Raw genomic sequence first — 21,031 nt, forward strand, 5'->3', positions numbered from 1 at the left:
TTAAATGACAACAAATACGATGTTCTATATTACTATTAAATGATAACAAATACTATGTTCAAAACTTATACAGACTAAAATTAATAATAAATACTTAAATTTTTTTGAAACAAATTTATCATTTTTACATAAACTAAAAAAATAAACATTATAATTTGTTTATCCCTAACCAAAGGACTTGAGTTTGATTTTCATCTTATGGAAAGTAATACTTTATTTTTATAAAGATTAATTTAATGAGAAAGAGTTATAATTCTTTATAAGAAAAATAAAAATAAAATTGTTTATCCTCAAGTCTCTTGCTGAAGGATGATGAGAACTAGGAAGCATCCGGTCTTTGCTTTGTTAAATGGAAGGTATTACTTGATCCGAGTAGACCTGGAAAAATGAGTTGGCTAAGGAAAATAATAATCAACAACTTATGAATTTTGAATACTTCTACAAGGAACGGGTCAAGGTAGCATTGAAAAAACAATTGCAAGTTACACGTCGCTTGTTAAGAAAAATGGTTAAGGTCAAGGGAATGAATTTTGGAATTTTTCTTTTGACACAGTCTGGAAATTAATCTCGCTTGCAATAATACAATTTTTAGGGATGATAAATAAATTCATATCCGTGGATATTATCCGAACCTATCCTGACTTTAACGGGAAATATACGGTTTGATAGTTCCCGTACCCCTATCCATCCTTAGTTTAATACTCACCCTCTATTTAATTATATTAAATAATTTTAATATTTTATTATGTGTAATTATTTATTATAATGTGAAATATTTATAATTGTTTAATTATTAAGAAATTTTTTGATTAAAATATGAGATAAAAAAATAATTTAATTATAATTATAATATAATAAAAAAATAATTTAAAAATACTGTATATTTTTTTACAATTTTTCTGATAGATACAGGTATGAGTATGAGTATGTTCGATACTCGATGGGGACGAGAATGAGGATGAAAATAATATATACAAATACGGGTACATGGATGAGTTTGAGTTGCAAGATCAAGGACGAGTATAATGAAACCCGTATCCGATTCACTCCGTTGTCATTTCTAACAATTCCCTCTCTTTCAGTATTATATTTTTTTTTTAAGATTTAGTTTTCTAAAATGATAATGGGTAAAGTAACTAACATTAATTGTAAATAAAAACAATAATTAATAGTTTAACATATTTTCAATTTGTTATGTATATAATATTAATTTATCTGAGATTACTTGTTTTATTATTTAAAGTGAATTATTTACTTAATCATAAAATTAAATTAAAATTAAAAAAAAAATCTATATTTATAAAGTGAATACCTGTTATTCATGAATAATATTTTTTTTTGTTTGTCCCTGGAGTATCCATCACTGATAGCAGTGACTAATTTTCTCGTTACGTTGGAGACACCTCAAAGGATGAGATAGATAGTCCCAAGATTTAACGTGACTGCATACACAAGGCAGAATTCGAATCCTCCTAGCCCCAAAATAAGTATCTTTTTACTTATTGTTATGTAATTTTCATTATTTTTTTAATATAAATTGAAAATGTCCAAAATATTTATAGAATTTAATAAAATAAAAATATTATTGTGATGCGAAGAAGGGAATGTAGCGTGAGCCCGAGGGAATTTAGCACGCCTACAGCAACGCGAACGCGGGTTCCGGAAAAAGAAAAAAATTAAAAGTTTTTAAAAAAAAAAGAAGAAGGGAAGGGCAAAATGGTAAAAGCAGGTGTGGGGGGGTTGAATCTCTTGGTTTCAGCGTTGTTGGAAGGAGCACCAAACCAACCCAAGTAGCGTTTGCGCCTTCGAAATTCATTGGCGTGTTAAAATAAAAGCAATTGGTTGGTTGATTCGCAGAGAAAGAGAAGAAGCGATCGCATGAAAAATTGAACCATGAAGGGATGGGATGGGATTCAATCTACTTTCTCTTCGCGATCGAGTTCCACGTTGGGCCATCAAACTACCTCTCGAACGGTTCGACTCGGCCGAGTTCAGCCTCAGGCTCCCACTCACCGCACCATCTTCTGCAACGATCGCGAGGCCAATCTTCCCATCCGATTCAAGGTTCCCTCCTATTCCTCTGAGATTTCCTTTTTCTTCTTAACTAGCTTCCCCGATTGCTTCTTTTTTTCTTTTCATATTTTTATTCGTCTTTGTTTTTGCGGTTAATTGCCGTTTGTGCCTGGCTATGTAGAGCTTGACGATGTTTCAGTGTTTGTTTGAGTAAGTTTGTTGATTGTGGAAGTTAGTGATTGGTTAATTGGTGTTTTGTTGATGTGTAATTGTAACGAAGATCCAAGGTTAGTTCAACTTTGATGAGTAGACGTGTTTCTTATTTAAACAAGTGCGTTTTGATTGTTCTTCGAATTGGTTGAAGAATTTCCACCTGCAAGTTCCATTTTACACTTCGAAACTCTAAATAAACTATCATTTTGTTTTTACTGGGTCTATTCGTTGACGGAAGATAGTCTAATAACACCTACGGAGTTTGCTTGAGGAATGCCTTGTCAGTCACTTAATAAAAGACAGTGAAATTCATTCACATGGACGGTTCAGCATTTCAAGCTGCTATCAAATAGAATAATAAGAAATAAAAACATGGATTACTTCGTTTTGGCGTTTTCCTTTTCTTTGAAGGAGACGTTTAATTTAATGTTTTGATTATGAGATGATATAAAGTTCGGGTGGGCACATCCTTTCCTTTTCAAGTTTTTTTGAATTTACTTCTCAAGTAATTTCTCTCACCAGACAATATAGGTTTATGAATGACAACGTTAGAGAGGAAGTTGGGGTAGCACCTATTGTAAAAATGACGGTAGAATGCTCGCCTTAGGTGGTTTGAACAAGTAATGGAGAAGACCTGTAGCAGCTCTAGTGAATAAAGTAAATCAGATGAAGGTCACCCCTGTTGCTAGAGATGTACTATAAGTGAAGCAATTAAGAAGGATTCAGGATTCAGAGGTTAATAGTTCAATTATAGACATGATTTGCAATTGAACTTTATGGTGCAGTTTGATTCATGTGGTTAATTCTACCCAGAGTTCTCATTGTGCACTTTAATGGCACTAGTGACATTGCGTTGCTTCATGGCTATGGCTGCTCCATTGAAGGCCATTGCGTCACAGCTTGCTGTTGCACCTGGAGTGGTGTAAATTGTGGTCATATTAGTGACTATTTGCGGCATTAGTGTGCATGACTTTGGTTAATGGTTGAAAACCAGGGGGAGTGACAATTTCATGATTTTGCTTCCCTTATTTGGGGTTTGAAATCAAAACCCTATTGCAAAACAATCATGCGCCCGTGTTTCTGAAATATGACCCATTATTCTTTGGCCGTATCCCTGGACATTTCTACTGTTTTGCAGCACCTTTTGTGGTGTTTCGGCCTTGTTCTGTTCTTTGGCACCATCTTTGATGTTTTGTTCTTTTGTTTCTATTCAGTTCAGTCTCTTGCTGTTCCATGCTCTTTCTTGGAGAATGTTCTTCCCTCCCTTTCATTTTATATTCAGAGTTTGTCTTCATCCCTCTACTTTTCTCTAATCCCTACAATATCAGAAGTTGGCAATTCTGTATATTTAGTCTTGAGAAATGCTAAGAACACACTTTTTGACACACTCTTTTAAACACTCAAATTTTACTTGCTTTGCTTCTCCCCATCAGATGTAAGTCTAACTGTCCCCAATACTCTAGTCTAACTGTCCAAGATGTCCCCATCTCCAGCCTCTCTAATATATTCAGTATATTTTCTTTTAGTGTGCTCAAGTCTAATTAATTGTATTCAGAGTGTTAGAATATTCAGAAAATATCTCATAATATCATTGTTATATTCAGAGTATCTTATGTCTTGTTTACTTTGACAATTTTTTTTGGTTTAATTACTTGTTTTCTTTTTTATTACAAAAATGCCCAATTATTTTAACTTAATTTATTATTTTCTAAGATTTATATATGAAACAGTGAAAACAATATAAACATTTTAATACAAAAAACCTTTGAATATAATTAAGTAACATTTTTATTATCAAAATTGAAAACTAAAATCATTTTGTCAAGTCAAATATACCGTTAGATGATCTTTTAGGAATGCTTTCCTTATTTCATCATATTTCCTAGTATATTTCATATTTAATTAGCATTTGGAATCTGAAATTAGAGTAAGTAGGGATTGATGCTCTTTGTATTTTGTAACATACTGGTACATGCTATATATCAATATCATATTCTATTATTCAGAGTTTGCTCTCTCTTTCCTCCTTTACTTAAATCCCTATAATTCCAATTGGTAACATTTGACATCGTTTTGAAGTTATTTGTTACATTATGAAGGTTTAACTGCGCCAATTGATTGCATTGTTCTATTTTTTCAATGTTTAAGATTGGCTGAGAGTAGGAATAGCAATTAACTGCATTTTAGAACTTTTTGTAGCATTTTTTCTGAATAAAAGGCATAGTGTAAAAGAGTAATTTACTCTCATGTATAACTCCTTTCTGTATTTAGTTTAGTAAACAACTATAGGTGAATAACTATAGTTAAGCTGTAACTGCTTTAGTTCACAGTTGTCACTAACCTGTGTCCTGTAGCTAAGCCTCTGTATAAATACATCACTGTAAACAGAAGCTTAGCACCTTTTGTACATTTTACTCATTTCATAATATACAGAATTTCATTTCTTTCTACAATGTTTGATTTTGAATTCTTAAAACAGTTTTTGAAAGTTATGAATTGATATGAAAGAAGTTAGAATCTTGTGAAGCATAAAATATAGGTTATTGGTGAGTGAATTTTTATTTTCCAAGACAGTATGGTTTCTAACAGTTTGGATCTTTCAGATTATCTAGGATGGAAAATGTACATATAAAAAGATTGTGATGTCTAACATTGCCATTATTTTTCAGTCAGACATTTGAAAATAAAAGTTTCGTGAAATTTTCCTCCTTTTTATAAGTTAGCTTTAAGCATGAATGTCAGTTGAAATTTAGTTGAGGAAATCATAGTGCAGTTTGCCTTACAGTTAATTGATTAATAATTAATATGAAATCAAATTGATTTTATTTATTTCTACTGTTATGCTATGCATACATCTTAAGAATGTTCATTAATTTTTTGTTTCCATGCTTCATGGAATCAGAGTTTTCCATTTCATACAAGATATTATAATGTGTGTCTGTATGTGTGTGTGTGTGTGTGTGTGTGTATATATATATATATATATATATATATATATATTTGACATGCCTAAATTTAGTAATTTTGATTAGTTAATATCCATCATTACAGGGGAATTCTATATCAACTACCAAATATAACTTCTTCACCTTTCTGCCAAAAGGATTATTTGAACAGGTAAGTTACTCTAAGCTTTTGATTTTGGAGAACATGTGAGATGCAATTGATTTCCAGTTTTTTTTTTAAAAATGAGGCTTTTCTTACCATGTGTTTTTGCATTTTCTGGAGACTATATTCTTCAGTAGTTTTTGAAAGTACATTGTGGCTCTTTCAGATGACACACTTCGGCTTATATGATTTGTGCTATGTTTTAGAGCACTTTTTACATTTTTTATATGTTCATTTCGTCAAGGAACATTAAATGTATGGTTATTGTTTGGTTGTCCAGATTGATGTTTGTCTTGAGGTACCAACCAGTAATGAATTAATTAATTTATGTTTTGACTAGTGGGATCGAGACACTTCGTGACTTTATTAAAAATAAAAATTAAGTAATGAATGTATGTTGATCTAGTGTTATGATTAGTCCATTAATTTTAAGATCTTGATTTTGGTAAAAAATATTTTTTTTCCAATTTTTTAAAATGAAAGGGTATAGTGGTCAACAAAATGTGGAGACCAAGGTGGTTACTAAAATGAGTATCCCTTTATATATTAGTATAGATATGTGATTATTTGAGGCATTCTTTACACTGCTGATTATGTTTTGTTTTGTTTTACTGTCTTTGATTCTTTTTCCTCTTAAATTAGCCTTCTTGCATCGGTTCTGTTACAAATTCACGAGAGTGGAGTCACATATAAAATGGCTCTACAACCTGTGTTCTCAAATATATTTGCCTTTATTTTTTCTTATTTATTCTTATTTATAAAATTGTATATTATTGACTAAAGTTAAATCATGCTTGTAAGTGATGGGGTTATCCTTTGTTACATTATCTTATGTTACTCAGAAGATAGAAAATTTCTGTTTGTCCTGCAGTTCAGACGGGTGGCTAATCTCTACTTTCTTACAATCTCAATTTTGTCAACCACACCAATTAGGTATGTAAATACTAGTCAACTTCGCAGTTAAAAGCTTATTTTGCAAGTTGCAAGCATTATTGAGATAAGTAAGCAATTAGTACTCACTGGAGGGGCATAGTACCATCTTAATTTTTCATGAAAAATTATCTTCTTCAGTTGACTGCTATCTTATGGCAAGGGTGGTATTAGATCTTGAATACTTAGGTGCCTTTTATTAGAGTGAGTATTTTTATGGATAAGATGCATTGTGGCTACATTGGATCTTAATCTTCCTCAATGGGTCTAATATGGGAATTTATTTTTTGTACTTCATGCATGGTTGATATAGGACAATGAAAGGTTTAGGATTTAATGGTTTGCATTCAGGATTTTCTATGGTTAATTCATGGTGGAAATTGGTGCATTGAAGGTTCATTGGGTAATCCGAGGATTAGTGTTGTTTGGAAGCCATTGAACAGGTTTAAGGGTCAAATTCGTGGCTATTAGAAAGTTGTGTAGAATACCTGCAAGGCAATGACATTAGAATTTGGGGTTGGGAAAAATTAAGCAAGAGATAGCTAGGGTTTTGGTCCTTTTTTTATTTTGATTAAAGTTTCTTTGCATTGATCGAGTATTTTGGTTGACAAGGTATTATATTAAGTGAACTTGGTATTACTCAAATGCTCTCTGCATGATCTGTTATGTGTCATCTTGAATTTCTAACAATTTCTCTAGGAATTATATTGATTTATTGGTATGTACTATGTAATTTTCCCATTCAACTCATTGTTCTCATCGTTATGGTTGTTGTGCCATATCTATTTGTTACTTTATTGATACACCATAACAAAACAAACAAGAGAATGGAAGGAAACGAATGCTATGTGGGGAGATTATTTTTTATTTGGAATTCAGCAGAAACATAGACTAACATGGACAACACTGAGTTACAGTTTATAGCTACTTTCAAGAAGCAAATTTGCAAATGGGTCCAACCAACTAGATCTGATCTAGCTTGACCGAGTTAACAAGCTAGCTTTCTATTAGTAGAGTTCTACTTACGAAAATCTTTACCATTTCATTCATAAATTAATTACTTAATTACTCTTAGCTATAGTAGCATTTATCCTGTTTTTCTTGAATCTTGCATTATGCTTTACTACATTCCTGCCTTGCTTTAATTGTTATGAAGTTTGTTATCAATAATATGTACTTCATATGGTGAATGCATTATGGTAAAATTATATTTTCATGAAAGAAGTTAGTTTAGGTCTAATTTCAAATTTTCTTATGTTGTAGTCCTGTGTCTCCAATAACTAATGTGCTTCCTCTATCTCTGGTGCTTCTTGTCTCTCTTATTAAGGAAGCTTTTGAGGACTGGGTAAGAATATCTTTAGCTCTCCTTGGACATTGCTTTCTTTTTAACATGTCTTAAGATTTTGAGGGCAAGCAGCAAGGGAATAAACATTTCATCTTTCAGACAGAAATTTAACGGGAAACATTGGCAGAGGGTGGATGTTATAGAAGAATGTTGAATATATATTTTCTAGAATGTAGAAATAATCATTTAATTGTACAAGGTGCTTAGTTTCTTACAAGTTTGTGAAATAGTTTACATCTTTTGTTTAAAGAATGTGGCTATGACCTCATTTTATTTTATATTTCTTAATGGCATCCTTAATTGAAATTGTCCACACTTTCTCACAGATTGGATTATGCCAATAGGTTTCTATGTCTATTCCTCTTACTAATTTTTTTCTTTCCCCTTTAAATTGTGTATAACAGAAGCGTTTTCAAAATGACATGTCCATAAACAATAATATGATAGATGTTTTGCAAGATCAAAAGTGGGAGTCTATACCCTGGAAAAAGTTGCAGGTTGGAGACATCATCAAGGTGAGTGTATCATATAATTCTGTCCTAGATTTAATTTTGACATGTACTATGTTTTGAGCTCGGACTTGTTTTGTGCCTGTTCTATATATGCTATTTCCCTCTTCTATTCCATAAATATATGACCAATGTACTTATAATGAGTTGGGAATCCTCCCCCTTGATGTAGCTTTTGGGTTTGAGTTTGGCCTGGTTCATTCTTAATTTTAATATGGTATCAGAGTGTATCCATTGCAATGTTGGGCCACTGCAAACGTTTAGTCCCAAAAACTTCATACTCCGTGTGTTCTGTCTTGGGTGTGTTAAGATTTCATAGTAGGTGGGTATATGGTTAAAGTACTACTTGTAATGAGTTGGATAATCCTCTCCCCTTGAAGCTAGCTTTTGGTGTTGAATTAGCCCTACTTTATTTTTTTATTGTAATGGGTGAAACTCTTTTTTATCATCACGGTTCTATATCTAGATAACAATAGTTTTCCTTCTTTCCATTATACAATATTAAGTAGTAATGATTTATTTAATTTAATTTTATTATACAGAAACCTAGCACTATTATGGCTTTTTTTTTTTTAAATTTACTCCTGTACCCTTGGTTTATTTCTGTTTTGTTTGTTTCACAATGTTGCAGATAATTTGTATTGCTTACAATTGTTGTATAGTTTGCTCAAATATTCGATTATCTTGTTGGATGCTTTGGTTTCGTTAATATATTTGGTTGAGATGTGTGTATTTCTTTCTCTTTAGTATTTTTGAATCTATTTTTTGATTTCTGAGCTGCTGAATTATATTTTTGAATTTTTTTATTGGTCTGAAAAAGATGTGTGGGGTGGAAATCATCGATTTTTGTCATGGTTTTAGTTTCCTTTTCAATATATGATTTCAATTCTTAACTGTATGTATGGTTTTCAGATGTGTGTAATATAAGACCCATGGGTTTGCTCTCCTGAGCTGTTTGTTATGATTTTTCTGTTACTATAGGTTATACTGTGTTGCAGGTTAAGCAGGATGGATTCTTTCCTGCAGATCTGCTTTTATTGGCTAGCACTAATGCAGACGGTGTCTGCTACATTGAGGTTTATTTATTTATATTTTTCAATCTGGTGTGAGTGTTTTCTTGATGTTGTTTAACAGTGCTTGCAGCTTATTAACATTGGGTTTGGGTGACAGACTGCTAATTTGGATGGGGAAACCAATTTGAAGATTAGAAAAGCATTGGAAAAGACTTGGGATTACGTGACTCCAGAGAAGGCATCTGAATTTAAAGGTTATATTTTTTAATGGATTTACCTATAATTCTACAGTTCCTCTAACCTTTATTTAATTTGCTCAGAATGATTTTTCATATGTGCTCTTGCTGTTTAAGTTCTAGGAAACATGACAACATTTCAACCATTGTTTTTTACTTTAAACTTATAGTTAAATAGGTTCGTCTGACATTATTATAATTTTGGCTCATCTATCCGAGTAATTAGAACAAGGATTCACATTTACTCAGTCCATTGTGTTGTAAGTTATTATGGACTGGTTACATGCCTTGGTTTCTTTGAGATGTAATTCTGCTTCTAATTTAATTTGTTGTATGACTACAGAAATGTAAATCATCTTTTCAATTGGCATTCTCTTCTGGGTATGGGAGTTTAGCTGGTGAAACAGTATATTGGTATCATGTAGATATGTCCTTGTTACTTGAAAACACACTATTGGATTTTCATTCTTTTACTCCAATTTTTTTAATATTTTATATTTATTTTTTATCTAGCTTCCATGAAAGTTGCTACAAATTTATAATCTCTTTTTCCAATTTACAAATTTATAATCTCTTTTTCCAATTTATGTATTCAAATTTCCATGTTCACATTCAACATTCTCCTGCATTAGATCAGTTGGGGATTCAGGCTGAGTAAAAGTATTACATATTTGTGTAATTGGTTGCAATTCACATCATATATCCTGCTGAATTAATCATCCTAATAGATGGAAGTGTTCAATTTTGGAATCACAACTAAGATTTAAGCAGGATAATCTTGTTAGATACTAGTAAATTTATGTTAATGATAAATTCTGTATTTTATGTGGTTAATTGTTCCTCATATGGTGGTATGTTTTTTTGTTAATAAAAATTCCTAATTTGTAATTGGTCTTCATAGGACTTTTTGTGGCTCTTTGAAACTATTGTCTTTAATTTTAATTTTTTAATGGAATATTATTCTGAAGTCAATGCAATTGCAAGACTTATTTATTATCAGGTTGATGAATGTAAATTCCAATGCTTAATGCAAAATTTGATTTCTTGCTTATTTGTTCCAAGTTCTGACAAGTTCTCCAACTATGTGCAGGTGAAATTCAATGTGAACAACCAAACAATTCCTTGTACACCTTTACTGGAAATCTTCTAATTCAAAAGCAAACACTGCCTCTCAGTCCAAATCAAATTTTGTTGCGAGTATGTTAACACCCCCCAAAATGCTATTTTGTGTCTTTTGTTCTGGTGAACTGTTTTTTGTTAATAAACTAGCAATAGTTGTCTCAATCGATAACATGAGTTTTGTGTTTTTCTTTGTTTGATTGGTTTGAATCATAAATTGCTCTGTACCGTATGCTGAAATTTTGTTTACATAGTTTGTGAAGCTGGACTTGCATTGACATGGAGTCTCTTGCCTTTTCAGGGTTGCAGTCTCAGGAATACAGAGTATATTGTTGGGGTTGTTATATTTACAGGACATGAAACAAAGGTTTGCTGAATTTCCTGTTTCTTTTGCATCCTTTTCTTCACAAAATATTGAAAAGAGAAAACAAAATGAAGAAAAATAACATTTTTTTAACATAGGAAACCAAATGCTCACTTTAAAAATGTCACCGTTGCTTACAGATTTTCCTTTGATTGTTCATGAATATTCTGTCATTTTCAGTGCAAAGTTGAGCATAGGAAACTGAATTAAAGCAAGGTGGCATTTTTTTTTGGTAATTAATGAAAAATTGAAAATATAAGCATAAATGAAAACAAAAGCAAACCAAACATGCTCAAAAGATGTAGCCACTAGTTATGGTTTTATTTTACTTCTGTTCCTTACTTTTCTGTTGGTGTTGAATGTGATGATTGCTATCCTGTCTGTCTGAGTTGCTTTTGTAAATGTGGATTTGGGTTCTTATACCGAGCTTTATGAATTAACTTGGTCTTATATTTGTCTTTTAGGGATATTTTGCTTACTCTCTTGTTGCTCTGTATTTTCCTACTGTTATTGTTCATGGATACTCTTTTACGGACATTTGGAATAAACATTGCAGGTGATGATGAATGCAATGAATGTTCCTTCCAAAAGAAGTACATTGGAGAGGAAGCTTGACAAACTCATACTAACTCTATTTGCAACTCTATTCATGATGTGTTTTATCGGAGCCATAGGCAGGTAAGTTAAACAATTGAGTTTTTCTGGACTCTTTCTAATATGTTGCCAATGTTTACTGGGCTCTAATGTTTTAGTTCATTGTTAACGTTGAGGCTGGGATTGACTTTGTTTAAATTCCACATTAGATTTAGTGTATTGATTTCTGTTATTATCAATAGTGTTTTGACTGGGTTGACATGTCCCTCAATCTTTAGATAAGATTAAAACAATAAATATAGATGAGTCTGCTATGTGTATGAGGTTTAATTAAAGTAATGTAAATACAGAGATAGTTTTAACAATAAAAAGACTAATCTTTTCTGACTAGAAATTTTTGTGAATAACGGTTATTACAGAATGGGATATTGAGGACTGTATTCTTTTTATATACTTTTTAATTAAATGATGATTGTACTTAGGAAAAATGAAACTGTGACTGTAATCCCTTACCGTATAATAGTATTGTTTATTTCTAAATGACATTATTGTATGTGTAAACTGCAGTGCTATCTTTGTAAACAAAAAATATTTTTACTTGCATCTTGATTCATCAGAGAAGGGCTCAGCACAGTTCAACCCCAGAAACAGATTTTTGGTACTGTGTCCTTACTCCATCAAGATGATTAACCATCTCTTTGCTTGCTTTCTCTCTTAAATTATTGTTGTTAATTCTATGTTGTGTTGTCAGGTTTTTCTCCTTACTATGTTTACCCTTATCACACTATACTCAACAATCATCCCCATTTCACTTTATGTGTCCATAGAGGTTCGTGTCTTACCCATTTATTTATGCCCTATAAATACCAAAGTCTTGATAAAGAGAAACTGTAATTTATTTTGGTTATCATACCAGATGATAAAATTTATTCAGTCAACTCAATTTATCAACAAGGACTTGTGCATGTACCATAGTGAAACCAATACACCTGCATTGGCCAGAACTTCAAATCTGAATGAAGAACTTGGGCAGGTAAGTTGCTGCCTCATTTTTTGCTTGAAAGAAAAAAACTATTATTATTGAGGAGGAAGGAAGAAAGTGAAACACATAGTACATGGACAAAATGGGAATGAAAAAAGAAAATTAAACCAAAATAATCAAAAGAAATTTTGACTCCAATTTTTCTTTCTGATTTAATTAGGTGGAATACATTTTCTCTGACAAAACTGGGACTCTGACAAGGAATTTAATGGAGTTCTTCAAGTGTTCAATTGGAGGAGAGGTCTATGGAAATGGTGTGACTGAAATTGAGAGAGGATTAGCAGAGCGCAATGGCATGAAGATTGATGTAATATATTTAAATGTATTGTGTGGAAGTAGTTTATCTATTACAAAGGATTGTGGTTATATTTTATTTTCTCTACAGGAAAATAAATCTGCCAATGCAGTGCAGGAGAGGGGTTTTAATTTTGATGATGCGAGGCTTATGAGAGGAGCTTGGAGGAATGAGCCTAATCCTGATGTCTGCAAGGTAAAAATAACTTTTCTGGTTTACATTGAATTGATGGATGCAGTTTGTTCATTATCTCAACTCAATTTTTTGTTTCTTGGTTCTTGAGTTTGTTCCTTGCTGACTAAAATGGTTTTTATATATGTATCCATTTACTTTTTTTTAATATGTTTCATTTATAATGGCAACTTAGTTGGCTAAATCATTGCTTGTCTCATGTTACGTAAAAATTGTTGCTTGAAATGTATCCTAGATTTCTCAACTGTAACCATCTGTCATGAGTTCCATGCAACATTTAAATGACAGTTGAATACCCAAAAGCCTGTTATTTCTTGGAAATATGTGTGTATTTTAATTTTACGTGTTGTACTATAGGTATGCTCTGTCTATAATTTTTAGAACTTTGTATCCTCGTGTTTGTGTCATATTGATGTATGTATGAATGTCCTGGTGCATATCTACACTTCCTATGTAATAATCAATTCTTATATTTATGAACCCAATTTTCAAGCACAGTTGGCATAGTTTACATTCTTACTTTTGGAAAAATCTTTATTCACATTGGTTAATCATTTTCTCATTTAGGAAATATTGTCTATTGGTTAAGCACTTAAGTGGCTTTCTTTACTTCATGCTCATGGCTTTAATTTTACCATTTAGTTTGTTATGTAAGACAGGAATATTCCTTTTTTTTCCTGTTATGTAGGAATTCTTCAGATGCCTTGCTATATGTCATACTGTACTGCCCGAGGGTGAGGAGTCCCCTGAAAAGATCAAATATCAAGCTGCATCACCTGATGAGGCTGCTTTGGTTATTGCTGCAAAAAACTTTGGTTTCTTTTTCTACAGGTTCAATGTTCAAACTTCTTGATTATGTTCTTTTTATCTGCATAACCAGCATCTAGGTAAGGGAGGGGTAGTGGCATGGTTAAGTATTGAAGATCCAACATTAACTTCATAACCAAGTTTTATAGAATTAAGCCCATGCCAATTGAGCTACAACCTCATTGGCGGTATCTTTTTCAATTAAGTTTTAAAGAATTAAGCCCATGCCAATTAAACCCATTTCTATATGATGGAGATTTTGTCCATTTTTCTTTCTCAAGCTGTTCAATGAATAGTAGATTTTCAATGATCTTGTAACTTGTCTTTCATGCAAATATGTTTCAATAGAAATGCCCCTTTGACTAGATCTTTATGTCTTTATTCTTGAATTGTAGCTGTGCTGAAATGCCAGCAAAAAAAAAAAAAGAGGCTTCAAGTTCTTATACTTCCGATGAGACAATGCATGAAATGAGATCTCAATTATACTTATTTAAAGGATTGGCTTTCAAAATTGTAACTCAAATTCCCGTTTTACTCTTTGTTGTTAACTGAAACAGTAGAAATAGAAATCAGAGAGAGAAAAGCAGTTAAATCTGCATATGAGACTTTGGACTCATGCTGGTTAGCTTGTTTTGGATGAAAATTGTGATATCACTAATTGCTAACTGATGGTTACAAACAAAATAAGATGGTATGCATCTATGTGAGTAGCAAACATAGCTTAATGGGATCAGTGCATGAGAATTGAGAGGTTGATTGGTTGATGCCAACTCTCTATTTAAAACTTAAAATTAGAGAAGTCATAAACTTGGGACATGTTAGGGGAGAGTGAAATTAAAAGTGAATCATAAATGTGTATTGATCTTAAAATGTAAAAACTCAATTACAATAGTCCAGAGGTAACAATTTAGAAAATATTGTGAGGTGTAATACACTGGACTAGGCAAGCTATATATAATCTAATAGGACAGGTTGCATGGTATGTAAAAGAAAAACTCCATAGTTGGATTATAGTGTTCATCTGTTATTAATTGTAGGTAGGCATATATAGTAATATATAATTCAGACTTCAGAGTAGTTAGTGGGCATGTTTGCTACTAAGGTAATAATATGTTTTCTAGAGTATAAAAGAGAGATTCTTGTGTACATTAGGTGTTCTGTTGAATTTTTGGACTGGATGTCTTGTCAATGTAGGTAGTTTGACCAATACTGCACTATGGAATCCGAATTTGATGATGTTACATCATTCTTCCAGTGTATTTATTCGTTTACTGTATTAACTATATGATTCAATTTCCACAATGTGTGTTCACACGAATTATGCATGGAAGAATGTCAGCACATAAAAGCTTATTCAGTATCATTCCGTAATGATTTTGAATTTTAGGATTGTTATTGAAGAAATGAAATGAACATTCCATGATATCGTAAATATTTCTATTAGATTTATTTCTTTGTAACAGATTATGTCTTAACTTCTTCCTTCTCTGTAGGCCTCATTTTTTTTTAAATAATAAAATTTCTTCTTTAATTAAAAAAATGTGGGTATGTCTATCCTACACTCTAAAGTCTGAGTCTGAGTTGAACTGTTATTTGAGAATCGAAGTGGCTACATGAGTGCATGAATCCTTTACAATGGCAAATATGCCTTTCTATTGGTTTGTCAATAGAATTGTTAGATTTAAGGTTATTTCAGTTTGAGTTTAATGCAAATCACTATGATTCTTTGTCAGACGCACACCTACAACGATCAATGTTCGTGAATCTCATGTTGAGAAAATGGGCAAAATTCAAGATGTGTCTTATGAGATTTTAAATGTGCTTGAGTTTAATAGGTAACTATCCCCCTACGGGTACTCTTTCAATTTTAAGGTTTTAACACTTTCTTCTGAGCATACTTGTTATCTTCGTTCCATTATTAGTACAAGGAAGCGTCAGTCTGTTGTATGTCGTTATCCAGATGGAAGGCTTGTACTATACTGTAAGGTAATAGTTTCTTGAGGGTTCCCCACAATATTAAAATGTTGCTTGGATTTGACTAATTGGCTCTAAGATGACATCTTCCACCGAACTTGCTTTCCATAGGGTGCTGATACGGTAATCTATGAGAGATTGGCTGATGGTAATACTAATAATAATATCAAGAAAGTCACCAGGGAGCATTTGGAACTATTTGGATCTGCTGGACTACGTACATTATGCCTAGCCTACAAAGAATTGCATCCTGATGTTTATGAAAGCTGGAATGAGAAGTTTATCCAGGCCAAGTCTTCTCTAAATGATCGTGAAAAGAAGTTGGATGAGGTTCAGTTTATACTACTAGCATGGAAGCTTTTATGTGCATATTTAGCATAAAATAATTTATATATATATATATATATATATATATATATTTTGGAATAGGTTACCTTGATAAGTAGTTAAATTTCACTAAATTATTGCTTTGATGATTTCTCTGTAAAAATTTTTCAATTTACGTTGCTTGTTTGCTTTTTCATTACTTCACCACAACGTCATTGGATTCTATAGAATTAAGATTAAAAATAATCAGATGCACTGTTCCTTTTTAATTTAAGCTCTATACTTGTCTTTGCAGCCAAACTTCACTCAAGCCAAAAGATTAGAAAAAACAACTATGCTAGTGAACAGATTGAAATAGCATGACAATTGAAACTCATTCTGTATCTTCAATTTCTTTTATTTTCTTGGGTGATAAATGATAATAATTTGCTTCATCTCATTGTTTGATAAAATTAAAATGCTGCAATCAGAACGGAACCTGATATGATGATTAGACAAAAGAAAAATTATGCCATTATTATTCTTAGCTCCACAATTTGCAATCATATTTTATGGCAATGGTTTCCTTTTTGAAACTTGTTAGAGCATGTATATGTGTTTTATTTTCAAGATTATGATTGGATTGGTAGAAAAAGACTGTTGGTGTTACTATTTAGTATTTAAAGGTGTTGGATAATGTAAATTATAATGCAAGATTATATTCTTTAAAAAAGAAAAAGGGTCAAATTTTCAGTTAATTTAAACTAAATTTTGGAGATTATGATTAAAAGCTAACAGATTATTTTTCAGTTAACTCTTGTTTTGCCATTTTATCTTCTTAGAATGGGAGTTATAAGTCTAACTCAACCCTATAAAATCGGCTTGTAAGGTGTGGATTGCCTTCCTCTTATAAACTCTTTAATTGTCTTATCTTTAGTCGATGTGAGATTTAGATTTTTTTCAATACACCTTCTTACGTCTAACACTATTAGGCTTAGTATGTGGATAATTGGTAGGTGGGTCTCTTAATGATTTGATTTATATACCTTCTCATGTCCAACACTAATAGACTTGATATGTGTATCAATGGTGGGTGACTTTTTTATAATGTATTTAGATAGCTCTGGTATCATTTTAGAATGTGAGTTATAGGCTTAACTCAAACCTACAAAACCGGTTTGTAAGATAAGGGTTACCCTCCACTTCTTATATACTTTTTAACTACCTTATTTCTAATTGATCTAGGACTTGGATTTTTCCTAATATATCTCCCTTTAATTGATTAATTTAAATGCAAATCAAATACTACAAATATCTTTATCCCTTCTTTGTATTTTTGCTATAAGAAAACTAGAAAAGCAATTATTTTTGACAATACAAATGTAACAGAGTAGCTTAAAACCAATTTTTACATAACATCCAAACTTAAAAGTTATGTCACATAATTGATTATGACAACAATTAATTATATGCGTAATCAAATATTGAAATAATCCAATCCAAACACTATAAGAAACTTGAATTAAATGGCATTTACTATATTCCTGGTTATCAGAAATTAACTTGAGTGCAGAATGTTTGGATTTCATTGTGTGAACATGTGAATTATTATATTTTTTTCTGACACGTCTATAATTGATACAGGTGGCAGAACTTATTGAAAATGATCTCATTTTAATCGGTAGCACAGCCATAGAAGACAAACTTCAAGAGGGAGTACCAGCTTGCATAGAAACTCTTCAAAGAGCTGGTATTAAAATTTGGGTTCTTACAGGGGACAAGATTGAAACAGCAATAAACATAGCCTATGGTAAGACTGTTTTGAATTAGACCTGTTTTTTATTTTTTCTTTTTTATGCTTATGTTAATTTGCCCAAAAGTTTATCTGTAATCATTTTATATATTATTTCCACCCTCTTGCTGCAGCATGCAACTTAATAAACAATGAGATGAAGCAATTTGTCATTAGTTCAGAAACGGATGCCATTAGAGAAGTTGAAGACAGGGTACTTACTTTTTTTGCTCCATGTTTTGCTCATAGTTCTTAGTGTTTCTGACTGCAATAAAAGCATTGTTTTGTTATTTATTTAGGGTGACCAAGTGGAAATTGCACGATTTATCAAAGATGAAGTGAAAAGAGAGCTAAAGAAATGCCTTGAGGAAGCAGAGAGCTATTTTCACTCCCTATCTGGACCAAAGTTAGCACTTGTGATTGATGGGAAATGTCTAATGTATGCATTGGATCCAAGTTTAAGGGTGATGCTGCTCAATCTAAGTTTGAATTGTCATTCTGTTGTTTGCTGCCGAGTTTCTCCTTTACAGAAAGCACAGGTAAAGTTCATTCTGTGTTTGATTGACTTATTGATGTCATACTTATTAATCTTGTTTATATGTAGATTTTTTATGTTGTCTAGGAAGCTAATTTTGAAGTAATTTTTGGCTTAATGAGTAGGAGTGCTTGAAGTATCTACCTAGTAGAATTTGATGTTGTTTAGCTTATGAAATTCTGCCATTATTCATTCACTATCTTTGCTTACAGGTCACGAGTATGGTAAAGAAAGGTGCACGAAAAATAACACTTAGTATTGGTGATGGAGCCAATGATGTTAGCATGATTCAAGCTGCGCATGTTGGCATTGGCATAAGTGGGATGGAGGGAATGCAAGCTGTGATGGCCAGTGATTTTGCCATTGCACAGTTTCGTTACCTTGCAGATTTGCTTCTTGTTCATGGACGATGGTCATATTTACGAATATGCAAGGTATCATGTTTTGTAAACTGCAATATATACTCTTCTGTTATTGTTTATATGTTAAAACACTGTTGAAAATTGATTATTGCAGGTTGTGATATACTTCTTTTACAAGAATCTCACTTTCACTCTTACTCAGTTTTGGTTTACCTTTCAAACTGGGTTTTCTGGTCAGAGATTCTATGATGATTGGTTTCAGTCATTATATAATGTTATCTTCACAGCATTGCCAGTAATCATTGTTGGATTATTTGACAAGGTGGGATATTCTTTCCAACAGTTGACTTGTGCAGTTACGCTTACTTGTTGGTTACCTTTAGAGTTTTTTTTTCATGGATGGCATGTTTTGATTAGTTACTTGTGCCTTTGCCAGGATGTCAGTTCATCTTTATCCAAGAAGTATCCTGAACTATACATGGAAGGAATAAAAAATGTTTTCTTCAAATGGAAAGTTGTGGCCATATGGGCCTTCTTTTCTGTATACCAGTCTCTAATATTCTTCTATTTTGTGAGCACAACAAATTTAAGTGCTAAAAACTCAGCAGGAAAGATATTTGGACTCTGGGATGTCAGTACAATGGCCTTCACTTGTGTTGTAATAACTGTCAACTTGCGACTACTTATGATTTGTAATTCAATCACAAGATGGCACTATATTAGTGTTGGTGGGAGTATATTAGCCTGGTTTATTTTTATTTTTATATATTCAGGGATTTCCACACCTTATGATCGTCAGGTGAATTCTCTTTCTACTCTGGGTGTAGTGTATTGAAAAAGTAACTTTAGAAATTTCCTCATGACCCATTAAGAACGCCGTTAACTTGACCTCTATTTCATTTTCTGCAGGAGAATATTTATTTTGTCATATATGTCTTGATGAGTACGTTCTACTTCTACATCATGCTACTTCTAGTTCCTGCTGCTGCACTTTTCTGTGACTTTGTTTACCAAGGGTAAGGTTATGTTTTGAAGAACAGTCTTTTATAATGATGTTTATTAGATAAAATTGGTGTTGCAGCATCATCTCTCACGGTACTCGATATTTTGCATTTGGGTTTGATTGTTTTGGTTACAGGGTTCAAAGATGGTTCTTCCCCTATGATTATCAGATTATTCAAGAAATGCATAGAGACGAGGTGGATAACACTGGTAGGGCACAGCTGCTGGAGGTAGGAAACCAGCTTACGCCAGCTGAGGCAAGGAGTTATGCTATATCTCAACTCCCACGTGAGCTATCAAAGCACACCGGCTTTGCTTTCGATTCACCGGGGTACGAATCCTTTTTTGCTGCACAGCTTGGTGTATATGCCCCACCAAAGGCATGGGATGTTGCAAGACGAGCTAGCATGAGATCAAAGCCTAAGATTGGACACAAAAAGTAATTTGGAGTAGGATCATTGTACATAGTTTCATTTTTCCACCTTGGGAGCCAGCCTAGGAAATCTGTAAAATTAGAATCTGCCATGTTAAATATGTAGTCATTTTCAATTAGGATATATTCTGTTACTCTTGGGGGGATTAGAGCAGGTTTTCAGGATTCGTTAGATGTACATTCCAGGATATTCAGGAATCCATATAGTCAATTTTGTGAAATTTAGAGGTTGTGCAATTCTTTTACTCGATTCGAGGAGTTCAGCACTTATTTTTTATTGGATTGGATTTACTGACTTGTTTCTGGATATCTGCAATGTCGGATTGTTGAAATTCATGAAGTGTTGTTTCTGATAGCCTTTCTTTTTTCGCAATTAAATGCATTCTCAATTCTTTAACATTCTTCACTAAAAAGTGTCATGGTAAGTGCCTGAACATCAACCATCACAGAAGTAGGCTGATGATCTCGCATTACATTCCTATCAGGTATATCGTGGGTGATGAGCAAAGCTTATAGCAATTTAGCTCACGGTTTTAATGCATGGAGATTAGAAAACAGTGTAAAAAAATCAATTTATTAAATTTTATAAAAACATTTTAATAAAATTTACTCCGATGGAATCGATTCCATGAGTAGTGTTAATTGATTACAATAACATTAGTTTTTTTACTTTGTTTAAAACGTTATGATATTATCGATTGAGTTTTTGAAAATCAAAATATTCTAATTAATTGATTAAGTTATTTGATAATTGATTACATAAAAAGTTAATAACATTTAGGATTCCTGGATTCAAGTTACTAATATAATTAAATACAAAATTTTTGTAACCAATTACATAAGGAAC

The 21,031-nt window shown here is 32.3% G+C and overlaps 1 protein-coding gene across 2 annotated transcripts; it reads left to right on the forward strand.

Annotated features, from left to right (window-relative positions):
- The first annotated feature begins 1,757 nt into the window (after positions 1-1,757).
- Positions 1,758-20,539, forward strand: LOC109813423 (phospholipid-transporting ATPase 3). 2 transcript variants are annotated; one of them, XM_083070082.1, is made up of 27 exons: positions 1,758-2,064; positions 5,278-5,343; positions 6,206-6,267; positions 7,528-7,609; positions 8,014-8,124; positions 9,117-9,194; positions 9,289-9,385; positions 10,458-10,564; positions 10,788-10,853; positions 11,407-11,528; positions 12,012-12,102; positions 12,196-12,273; positions 12,361-12,477; positions 12,647-12,793; positions 12,872-12,976; positions 13,662-13,804; positions 15,514-15,615; positions 15,703-15,766; positions 15,866-16,084; positions 17,705-17,870; positions 17,987-18,066; positions 18,152-18,391; positions 18,600-18,821; positions 18,904-19,071; positions 19,186-19,548; positions 19,659-19,765; positions 19,888-20,539. In XM_083070082.1, the coding sequence occupies exons 1-27, from the start codon at positions 1,894-1,896 to the stop codon at positions 20,192-20,194; spliced, it is 3,681 nt and encodes a 1,226-aa protein (XP_082926208.1). In that variant the 5' UTR covers positions 1,758-1,893; the 3' UTR covers positions 20,195-20,539. The 2 variants fall into 2 exon arrangements, with proteins under 2 accessions (XP_082926208.1, XP_082926209.1); XM_083070083.1 differs by lacking the exons at positions 1,758-2,064; positions 7,528-7,609.
- The last annotated feature ends 492 nt before the right edge of the window (positions 20,540-21,031 follow it).

The sequence above is a fragment of the Cajanus cajan genome, chromosome 3 (genome assembly GCF_000230855.2).
Source record: "Cajanus cajan strain Asha chromosome 3, NIPB_CcT2T_4, whole genome shotgun sequence".
Lineage (NCBI taxonomy): Eukaryota > Viridiplantae > Streptophyta > Magnoliopsida > Fabales > Fabaceae > Cajanus > Cajanus cajan.